This window comes from Homarus americanus, unplaced genomic scaffold, assembly GCF_018991925.1.
Source record: "Homarus americanus isolate GMGI-L3 unplaced genomic scaffold, GMGI_Hamer_2.0 scaffold32929, whole genome shotgun sequence".
In the NCBI taxonomy this organism is placed as follows: Eukaryota; Metazoa; Arthropoda; class Malacostraca; order Decapoda; family Nephropidae; genus Homarus; species Homarus americanus.
Genome location: NW_024737097.1, coordinates 2,517,454 through 2,528,838, shown reverse-complemented (window position 1 = coordinate 2,528,838; position 11,385 = coordinate 2,517,454). Strand labels below are relative to the sequence as shown.

The 11,385-nt window shown below is 49.1% G+C and overlaps 2 protein-coding genes across 2 annotated transcripts; one reads left to right on the top strand and one right to left on the bottom strand.

The window, feature by feature from the left end:
• Nucleotides 1-3,337: 3,337 nt before the first annotated feature.
• Nucleotides 3,338-5,229, top strand: LOC121873361 (collagen alpha-2(IV) chain-like). The gene is made up of 2 exons (XM_042376913.1): nucleotides 3,338-4,138; nucleotides 5,131-5,229. Exons 1-2 carry the CDS (start codon nucleotides 3,338-3,340, stop codon nucleotides 5,227-5,229), a joined length of 900 nt encoding a protein of 299 aa, XP_042232847.1.
• A 24-nt stretch (nucleotides 5,230-5,253) lies between these two features.
• Nucleotides 5,254-9,620, bottom strand: LOC121873360 (extensin-like). The gene is made up of 2 exons (XM_042376912.1): nucleotides 9,440-9,620; nucleotides 5,254-6,113 (listed from the first exon to the last, which is right to left on the bottom strand). The coding sequence occupies exons 1-2, from the start codon at nucleotides 9,618-9,620 to the stop codon at nucleotides 5,254-5,256; spliced, it is 1,041 nt and encodes a 346-aa protein (XP_042232846.1).
• Nucleotides 9,621-11,385: the final 1,765 nt, after the last annotated feature.

Sequence of the window (11,385 nt, the reverse complement as noted above, 5' to 3'; positions counted from 1 at the left end):
GTGAAGTACAGCTGTGTGTGGTGAGTACAGCTGTGTGTGGTGAGTACTACAGCTGTGAGTGTTGAGTAAAGCTGTGTGTGGTTGAGTACAACAGCTGTGGTGATGAGTACAGCTAGTGTGTGGTGAGTACAACAGCTGTGGTGGTGAGTACAACAGCTGTGAGTGATGAGTACAGCTGTGTTGTGAGAGTACAACAGCTGTGAGTGATGAGTACAGCTGTGTGGTAGGTTCAACAGCTGTGGGTGGTGAGTACAACAGCTGTGTGTGGTGAGTACAGCTGTGTGTGGGACCAGCTTGGGTGGTGGTACACAGCTTTGGTAGAGTAGCAAATTGTGTGGTGAGTACACTGTGTGGTGAGTACAGCTGTGGTGGTGAGTACAACAGCTGTGGTGATGACTACGGCTGTGTGTGGTGAGTACAACAGCTGTGGGTGGTGCTACAACCATGTGTGGTGAGTACAACCGTGTGTGGTACAGCTGTGTGTGGTACAACAGTTGTGGTGATGAGTACAGCTGTGGTGATGAGTACAGCTGTGTGTGTGGTGAGTACAGCTGTGTGGTGAGTACAGCATGTGTGTGGTGATACAGCTGTGTGTGGTGAGTACAGCATCTGTGTGTGGTGTTGTACAGCATCTGTGTGTGGTGTTGTACAGCTGTGAGTGATGAGTACAGCTGTGTGTGGTGAGTACAACAACTGTGTGTGTGGTGAGTACAACAGTTGTGTGTGGTGAGTACAGCTGTGTGTGGTGAGTACACTGTGTGTGTGAGTACAGCTGTGTGTGGTGAGTACAACAGCTGTGTGTGTGTTAGTACAACAGTTGTGTGTGGTGAGTACAGCTGTTTGTGGTGAGTACAACAGGTGTGTGAGTACAGCTGTGTGTTGTGAGTACAACAGCTGTGTGTGGTGAGTACAGCTGTGTGTGTGAGTACAACAGCTGTGTGTGGTGAGCACAGCTGTGTGTGGTAAATACAACAGTTGTGAGTGGGTGAGTACAGCTGTGTGTGGTGAGTACAGCTGTGTGTGTGGTGGTGCAATAGCTGTGGGTGGTGAGTACAACAGCTGTGAGTGATGAGTACAGCTTGTGTGTGTGGTGAGTACAACAGCTGTGTGTGGTGAGAATACAGCTGTGTGTATTGAGTACAACAGCTGTGGTGATGAGTACAACAGCTGTGGGTGGTGAGTACAGCTGTGTGTGGTGAGTACAGCTGTGTGTGGTGAGTACAGCTGTGTGTGTCAATACAGCTGTGTGTGGTGAGTACACGCTAGTGGCAAGCTGTGTGTGGGAGTACAACAGCTGTGAGTGATGAGTACAGCTTGTGTGTGGTGAGTACAGCTGTGTGTGGTGAGCACAACAGCTGTGGGTGGTGAGTACAGCTGTGTGTGTGTGCAGCGTGTGTGGTGATTACAACAGCTGTGGGTGGTAGACAACAGCTGTGGTGATGAGTACAGCTGTGTGTGGTGAGTACAACAGCTGTGGGTGGTGAGTACAACAGCTGTGAGTGATGAAGTACAGCGTGTGTTAATGGTACAACAGCTGTGAGTGATGAAGCAACTGTGTGTGGTGAGTACATCAGCTGTGGGTGGTGAGTACAACAGCTGTGTGTGTTGAGTACAGCAGTGTGTGGTAGTACAGCTGTGGGTGGTGAGTACAACAGCTTTGAATGATGAGTACAGCTGTGTGTGGTGAGTACAACAGCTGTGAGTGATGAGTACAGCTGTGTGTGGTGAGTACAACAGCTGTGGGTGAGTGACTAACCGTGTGTGGTGAGTACAGCTGTGTGTGGTGAGTACAGCTGTGGGTGGTGAGAGCAACAGCTGTGAGTGGTGTACAACAGTTGTGAGTGGTGAGTACAGCTGTGTGTGGTGAGTACAACAGTTGTGTGTGGTGAGTACAGCTGTATGTGGTGAGTACAGCATCTGTGTGTGATGTACAACAGCTGGTGATGAGTACAGCTGTGTGTGGTGAGTACAACAGCTGTGTGTGGTGATTACAGCTGTGTGTGAGTGAGTACAACAGCTGTGAGTTGTGGTACAGCTGTGTGAGTGAGTAGAACAGTTGTGAGTGGTGAGTACAGCTGTGTGGTGAGTACAACAGCTGTGTGTGGTGAGTACAACAGTTGTGAAGGTGAAGATACAGCTGTGTGTGGTAGTACAACAGCTGTGTCTGGTGAGTACAGCTGTGTGTGGTGAGTACAGCTGTGTGTGGTGAATACAACAGTTTTGTGTGTGAGTACAGCTGTGTGTGGTGAGTACAGCTGTGTGTGGTGGTACAGCTGTGTGTGGTGAAATACAACAGTTGTGAGTTTTGAATTACAGCTGTGTGTGGTGAGTACAACAGCTGTATGTGGTGAGTAGAGCTGTGTGTGGTGAGTCACAACAGCTGTGTGTGGTGAGAGTACAGCTGTGTGTGGTGAATACAACAGTTGTGAGTGGTGAGTACAGCTGTGTGTGGTGAGTACAACAGCTGTATGTGGTGAGAACACAGCTGTGTGTGGTGAGATACAGCTGTGTGTGGTGAGTACAGCTGTGTGTGATGAAGTACAGCTGTGTGTGGTGAGTAACAGCTGTGTGTGGTGAGAGTACAGCTGTGTGTGGTGAGTACAGCTGTGTGTGGTGAGTACAGCTGTGTGTGGTGATACAGCTGTGTGTGGTGGAATACAACAGTTGTGAGTGATGAGTACAGCTGTGTGTGGTGAGTACAGCTCTGTGGTGAGAGTACAGCTGTGTGTGTGAGACAACAGCTGTGTGTGGCAGGACAACAGCTGTGTGTGGTGAGGACCGTCGACATAACTGGTGTCACCACTTGGTCTAACAAACTGGCTAAGTTGGGTGTGTGTGTTTACTTATTAAGAGAAGCGAGTGGAGTTGTGTGTCGACACCCACTCTCGTTTGTCACCTAGTGTGTGTAGGAGGAGTTTTGGGTCTGGTGTGTGGGGACTATTGGGTCACCGGTGTGTGGGGGACTATTGGGTCACCCGGTGTGTGGGGACTATTGGGTCACCCGGTGTGTGGGGATTATTGGGTCACCCGGTGTGTGGGGACTATTGGGTCACCCGGTGTGTGGGGGACTATTGGGTCACCCGGTGTGTGGGGACTATTGGGTCACCCGGTGTGTGGGGACTGGATCACCGGGTGTTTGGGGGACTTCTGGATCACCGAGTGTGTGGGGGACTATTGGGTCACCCGGTGTGTGGGGACTGGATCACCGGGTGTGTGGGGGACTTCTGGGTCACCGGGTGTGGGGGACTTCTGGGTCACCGGGTGTGTGGGGACTTCTGGATCACCGGGTGTGTGGGGACACCTGGGTCACCGGTGTGTGGGGACTCTGGGTCACCGGATGTGTGGGGACTCTGGATCACCGGGTGTGTGGGGACTGGATCACCGGGTGTGTGGGGGACTTCTGGATCACCGTGTGTGGGGACTTCTGGGTCTGATGTGTGGGGACTTCTGGATCACCGGGTGTGGGGGACTTCTGGATCACGGGTGTGTGGGGGACTTCTGGATCACCGGGTGTGTGGGGGACTTCTGGATCACCGGGTGTGTGGGGACTTCTGGGTCACTGGGTGTGTGGGGACTTCTGGATCACCGGGTGTGTGGGGACTTCTGGATCACCGGGTGTGGGGACTTCTGGATCACCGGGTGTGTGGGGGACTTCTGGATCACCGGGTGTGTGGGGGACCTGGGTCACTGGGTGTGTGGGGGACTTCTGGATCACCGGGTGTGTGGGGACTTCTGGATCACCGGGTGTGTGGGGGACTTCTGGATCACCGGGTGTGTGGGGGACTTCTGGGTCACCAGGTGTGTGGGGACTTCTGGATCACCGGGTGTGTGGGGACTTCTGGGTCACCGGGTGTGTGGGGACTTCTGGGTCACCGGGTGTGTGGGGACTTCTGGATCACCGGGTGTGTGGGGGACTTCTGGATCACCGGGGTGTGTGGGGGACTTCTGGATCACCGGGTGTGTGGGGACTCTGGGTCACCGGGTGTGTGGGGACTCTGGGTCACCGGGTGTGTGGGGACTTCTGGATCACCGGGTGTGTGGGGACTTCTGGATCACCGGGTGTGTGGGGGACTCTGGGTCACCGGGTGTGTGGGGACTTCTGGATCACCGGGTGTGTGGGGACTTCTGGGTCACCAGGGTGTGTGGGGACTTCTGGATCACCGGGTGTGTGGGGACTTCTGGGTCACCGGTGTGTGGGGACTTCTGGGTCACCGGGTGTGTGGGGACTTCTGGATCACCAGGTGTGTGGGGACTTCTGGGTCACTGGGTGTGTGGGGGACTTCTGGATCACCGGGTGTGTGGGGGACTTCTGGGTCACCGGGTGTGTGGGGGACTATTGAGTCACCGGGTGTGTGGGGGACTTCTGGGTCACTGGGTGTGTGTGGAGGGGGACTTGTGGTGTTGCTTGGTGTATGAAAACTTAATAATAATAATAATAATAATAATAATAATAATAATAATAATAATAATAATAATAATAATAATAATAATAATAATAATAATAATAATAATAATAATAATAATAATAATAATAATAATAATAATAATGACCGGTTTATTGAAAAGGTAAAGCAGCCGAAAGATTGAAAATATACATTGGACAGAAATGACTTATTACATACAAAGACACGGGATGGGTGGGTCCTTAACAAAATCTTTCATTACTAAAAGGAGAAGGAACATGAAATGAACATACAAATTATAGTTTACAGTTAATGGCCGGGGCTGGTCTCTTGATCTATTGTGTGAGGTCCGTAGGCCACGTGGTGCAGTAACTCTTCCTTAGGTTTTAACATGAAGGACCTCCCGTGGTCATGGAGACCGTGTGGTGTGGTGTTACAGTGAGATACCATGTGATGTGGTTTCACAGTACCTCACTCTTTGCTAAGTAATGTTGCGGTATCTCATGGTCAGGTGTTAAACCGACCCATGGTTGTTCCCAGGGTGGACTGGTTAACACTATGCCGCCTGGTAAGATGATCATGGCCAGTTCCCAAGAGTACTTATCTCTGGATGGTTGGATCTCACTGGCGGGTGTGACGGTTAAGTTGGTTACGACTCTAGGCTGCCACTGTCTAGGGCCGACGTCACTGATTCCACTCATTTCTAAAACGAAATTGTCACTTTTAGCGGGATTTTATTGACATCCCGATGGGTATGAGAGGAAGGAGTTGGGGCTATGGGCAACATGGCCCTGGCAACAGGCACAGCAGCAGCAGCGCCGAATAGGTCTTGACCCTCCGGTGGGTCGCTCTATATGGAGGGAACTTGTGGGTTGCTGGGTGTGGGGGAACTTGTGGGTTGTTGGGTGGGGAAACTTAGGTTGCTGGGTGGGGAAACTTGTGGGTTGTTGGGTGGGGGAAACGCGTGGGTTGCTGGATGGGGAACCAGTGGCTGCTGGGTGGGGAACTTGTGGGTCAGTTGGACGTGGGGAACTAGTGGCCGCTGGGCGTGGGGAATTGTGGCTGCTGACGTGGGAACCAGTGGGCTGCTGGCGTGGGGAAATTTGTGGGCTGGCTGGACGTGGGGAACTAGTGGGTTGCTGGATGGGGAAACTTGTGGGCTTGCTGGATGGGAACTTGTGGGTTGCTGGGGTGTGGGGGAACTTGTGGGTTGTTGGGTGTGGGGAAACGTGGGTTGCTGGATGGGGGAACTAGTGCTGGGTGTGGGAAACTTGTGGGTTGCTGGACGTGGGGAACCAGGGTTGCTGACGGGGAACTTGTGGGCTGCTGGACGTGGGGAAACTTGTGGGTTGCTAGGTGTGGGGAACTTTTGGTCATTGAGTGCGTGGAAGGTGGGTCGTTGACGTGGGGAACTTTGGGGGCAGCTTGGTTGTGGGGGAACTAGTGGGTTGCTAGGTGTGTGGGGAAACTTTTGGTTGTTGAGTGTGGGAAGTTGTGGGTCGTTGGATGTGGGGAAACTTGTGGGTAGCTGGATGTTGGGGAACTTGTGGATCGCTGGATGTGGGGGAGCGTGTGGGTCGCTGGGTGTGGGAGAACTAGTGGGTCGCTGAGTGTGGGGGAACTTGTGGGTCGCTGGATGTGGGGGAACTTGTGGGTTGCTGGATGTGGGGAAACTTGTGGGTAGCTTGGTGTGGGGGAACTTGTGGGTTGCTGAGTGTGGGAACTTGAGACATTTATAGGTCACCTACCGGCACGTTTTTTCTCTCTCTTATTTTGGTTACTTTATAGAGAATGAATAAAGTTTTTAAATAAAAAGCAACAAAAGAATTTTTTTTTATCAAGAGGCACAGTAACATACAAGCTACTGTTGTGCAGTTGCCGATTAAAACTTTATTTGTGTTAATATCTGTATGAATTAAATAATAAGTTATTGGAAACATAATAATCTAAAATAATTATACATTCCTGATGAACCTTAGTCTGGTGGTGACCAATCGCCTTTACCATGAAAATTTGTTTTAAGAAAAAGTAATGACGTAATGCCTCACGTGACGTTGCACCCAGTTCGGCGGTGTTACACCCTTGAACCAACAGCCTCTCTTTTTATATTAATTTTGAAAAACTGGTTCCATAATTTAACGACGTAATAACAATATGCAAATGCAATTCTCGTTCTTCAAAAAAAGGGGGGGGCGGGGGTAATCTAAATACAGGCAGAGTGTGTGAAAAGAAAAAGTGTATTCGTAGATAAAATGAGACTTGAACTTGTCGCTGAGTAGTTCCTTAATTGCGTGTTATTGTCACTGAGCGCTGGGCCACTCGTCAAACCCTCTTGGCAATGATAATGTTTTTTGAAATGCTCGATTAGTGCCCATTGTGGACTACAGTAGTTTGTGTTCATTATCTGCATCTATGTACTGCTAATGACGTCCACAAAACGAATACTGGCCTACATATCCCTCCAGTATCGTCTGTTTTATAGAAAACTCGGTTTTCGTTAACAATAAGTAAGAAAGTTGAGAGTTTACGTGGTGTTGTTGGTGGTGAATGCGGCCAGCCAACTTGTTCATGAATATGTCATCACAACAACCACAATCTATGATTTAGAATCCCAGCAGCAGCAGATAAGGAAGTTTTATTCTGAGACACAGAGTCTAACCGAGGAATACACTGGGAGGGAGAGAATACTCGAGACTGAGTCACCGCTGCGTTATAACCCCGCCAACAATTTGTCTTTCTTTGATAATTTGTGTATTTTTGTTGCAAAGGATTTCAGAAGTAATTGTTTTTATTGCGTACAATACGATCCTTTTTTCTCCGTCTGTTTTGCGAAAATTCCACTAATCCGGAAGTGCTTGGTCAGGACCCCTTTCGGCTTAACGGGATTTAACTGTATTAACGGACTTTAAACGTGTGAGTCTCACGTAGGTATTTATCCCTCGAAGTTGTCTTGAAGGTAACTCCCTGTATATCAGACGCTCAGGATTCTCAGAGGCTCGTAAGGTGGATGGATCCTTTTAATGAGGAATATAGAAAGCAGGTAATTACAGCGGGGTTCAGTTTGTGTCTTGCTTCATTATGCCCTCATAGCTAATACACATACGCCCTCAACCCACCCTCATCCCACCTTGCCACCCCATCCTACCACCTGTCCTCACCCAAACTTACTACCACCCTCGCCCCACACACCCTACACACCCACACACCCTACACACCCACACACCCCGCAAGCAGTCAGTCATTGCGCCGTGTGCGTGCGCCTGTTGCCACTGAATAAGTCATGGAGGGCAGGGGTTAAAAATTCACAGCACATCGGTGAACTCTAAACTTTGGCGACCCCACAACCACCGCCACCAGATATTAAAGTCTCCCCAGTGACGTTTTCTCATGCCGTGCCACGGGAGGTAATGTCGAGGGAAGGATGACTTTTGGCTGTGTCTGTGCCTTTGGTTCTGTGTGGTTTGTGATATTTTTGTCTGTTTACGTATATGGCACGTCTCTCTTATAGCCATTACCTCCTGCCTCACCCAGTTCCCTCCTCCCTCCTCCCTTACCCTGCCGTTCCTCCTCCCTCGCTCCCTCCCTCCCCTCCTCCTCCTTGCCTACCGTTCCTCCTCCCTCCCTCTTACTTACCCTGCCGTTCCTCCCTCCCTCCCTCCTCCTCCCTCCTTACTTACACTGCCGTTCCCCCCTCCCCCTCCTCCCTCCCTCCCTGGTTTGGATTTTCCATTGTTTTTCGTAATTATTTACCCTTTCTATTTCCCGTCTAGTGTTGCCGACCTGTAAACTCTCGTGATTTTCCTCGATGTGTTGTTATTTGAGTGATGACATCTGCATTCATAATATCTTCGTTTCCTATTCCAGTCGGAAGCGGAGTGTCACTTGTGTAGATGATATATAGGGTGGGAGAGAGGACGCTGCCCTTAGTGGGAAGGTCTCTCCTGTGTTATCCCACCCTCAGTCTGGCATTTCTGCGGTCAAGAAAGTTGCAAAGCAGCTTTTCGATGTTGGCGGGAAGTTTGAGTTGGAGGATCTTATATTTTAGACCTCCAAGCCAGACTTTGTCAAACGCCTTCGCTACATCCCGGAGAGTTAGATTACATTGGCTACCACTCGCTGTGGCTCTGGCTATGTTCGCACATGCCAGGGCTATCACTATTGAGGTGGACTTCCCTTTCCTGAACCAAATTGCCTGCAGTTGATTCTGTTGGCTGTTTCCAGGTGATTTCTCAGGTACTTCGAGGAGGGAGATCGGTCTATAATTTAGTGGGACGGCGGGGTTCTTTTCTTGTTTTGGTGTTAAGGTAATAATGGCCTCTTTGAATTTAGTTAGGAAGTAACCCGAGGCCAGGCAGGCGTTCATTGTGGTTCTCAGTCTCTCCTTGGCCGGGTGATTTATGTGGCTGAGGATCTCCTTGGTGATGCCCGAGTAGCCAGGGGCTTTATTTTTGGTGTTGGAGATGGCTGTATTGAGTTCTTCCGATGTGATTGGTTTGGACAATGGACTGTCCTCTCTCAGATCTTCCCAAATGATATCAAGGGAAGGCCGAGTGCGGTGTGTCTGGCCCCGGAGTTCATCAAGGACGAGCTCCTCGTGGGTACCATCAAATCCCCTGTTCTCCTCATTTGTGATTCGGGAGATGTTCCTCCATATATCCCTGTATATGGGTTCTTTGTCTTGATCGTCATATATTTTACTTCATGTGAGGTCAGTTACATATGGTGACTCATTGCTGCTGGAACCTTTCAGACTCTTAACTCGATGCCAGAACTCTCCTGGGTCGTTGTATGTTTGTGAGAATTGTTCAACTATTTCGGCCCATTTGAGGTTTCTTTGTTCCAGAGATCTTGTTTTTATTTCCTCCCGTATTCTTCTGTATGTGTTGTAGCTTACGATGTCTCAACCACGGGTCTCTGTTGTAGCAGTTGGAATTGGTTTGTGAGGGCTATGAGTTCTGGAGTTTGTCGAGGGTGTGTGAGTGCTCTGTTGCGTTTGAGAGGGGTGGCCTCTTGGTAGGTTGTTCCTGTGGCTTCACACCATGTGCTGATTTCTTCGTCTATTTTGTTCACCGGATGGTTGTCTATGGTTTGTAGGTTTGTCGTGTGTTTGGCCTCAAGTTTGGCTGTAGCTTTTTCGTTGAATAGTTTCCAGTTGGTCTGCTTGGCGATCCTCCTTGATGGAGCTGGTATAGTTATTGGTGTTGCTGAGATGGTCATGATTATAAGTAGGTGGTCGGTGGAGGTTACAGGACCTTGTTCAAAGAGGTAGCTGTGGAAGCATCTGCCGTTTGTTATTGCTATATCTGGAGTAGTGGCTGAGTTCCTTCTGTAGAACGTGGGGAAGGCCGGGCCTATTAGCTGAGCTTTTTTGTCCGTTAGGAAGCCATCGAGGCCTCTTCCAACATTGTTAGTTGTCCTCTTACCATCTAGTAGAGGATGTCTGGCGTTCATGTCCCCAATGATGTAGGTTGGGTGTTGGTATGATAGAAGTCCGTAGAAGTCCCCGTAAGGCAGGTAGTCCCTGCGTTTTTTTTTTTTTTACTGGGATTAGCCCACTTGGGCACAGGTCACTGACCCAGTGACCCACATCGGGGCCCGGGGGGGCGAAAATGTAGTAGTAGTACTACTACTACTAATAGTAATAATAATAATAATAATAATAATAATAATAATAATAATAATAATAATAATAATAATAATAATAATAATAATAATAATAATAATAATAATAATAATAATAATAATAATAATAATAATAATAATAATAATAATAATTCATAGTTAATAAAATGTATAATAAAAAAGAAAAGTTAAAATAAAATAAAATAATAATGATAATAATAAAACAACACTGTAATAATAATAATAATGATAATAATAATAATAATAATAAAGAAATACAAAAATTAAACAAAAATAAAAAGTGAGAAACAATAAATATATGTTGTGTTGTCAATATTAAGAGAAACAATTGAGACCCCGCAATTGTGTGTAAATGAGGCAGAGTTTCAGAGGTGAAGTCGTCTGTGATTCTGTGGTGGACATCTCTTTTTTTATGGCGGTAGCCACCCCGTCATTTGGCTCCTCTGATAGGTTGGAATTATGGATCTTGTAACCAAATATTTTCAATTCCTCAGACTACTTTTGGCCGTGTGAGTTTATGAGTATAATATCTGTACTGGTTGTACTGGTTGGACAAACTGAATATATTAGTTCTCCAGGGGAGGACGTTATGTTGCATTATTTTCACTGCCTTACGTAGGGTGTCCATTGTTTCTTGTTCTCGGTTTTCGTGGTGTTTGGTTCTCTGTGCGTCCATCTTTCATAGTGTTGATCTTCCCTTTGGCTGTCTTTCTGATGCAATTTGTGAAATCGATCTATTTTTGTTTCGTGGTATCGAGGATGGTGACGAGTGGGGTGGTGGCGGGGTATAGGGGTGGTGGCAGGTGACGTGGGGGTGGTGGCAGGGAGTAGGGGGCTGGTGGCAGGGAGCCAGGGGAGGGTGACATGGGGGTGGTGGCAGGTGACGTGGGGGTGGTGGCAGGTGGTAGGGGTGTGGTGGCTGGGTGAGGGGTGGTGGCAGGGGAATAGGGAGGGTGGCTTATAGGGGTGGTGGCTGGTGGGGGGGTGACGTGGGGATGGTGGCAGGAGTGTTGGGGAGATGACATAGGGGGTGGTGGCAGGTAGAGGGAGGGAGTGACGTGGGGATGGTGGCAAGTGGAAATTGAGGGTGGTGGCTGGGTAGAGGGGTGGTGGCGGAGTGGGGGAGGGTGACGTGGGATGGTGGTGGCAGGGTAGGGAACAGGCTGTGACAGGTGGGGGAGTGACGTGGGGTTGGTGAGGGGTAGAAGGAAGGTGACGTGGGGTGGTGAGAGATTGAGAGGTGACGTAGTGGGTGGTGGCGGGAGTAGAGGGTGACGTAGTGGGTGGTGGCAGGGGTAGAGGGGTGGTGACAGATGGGATGACGTGGGGGGTTGGTGGC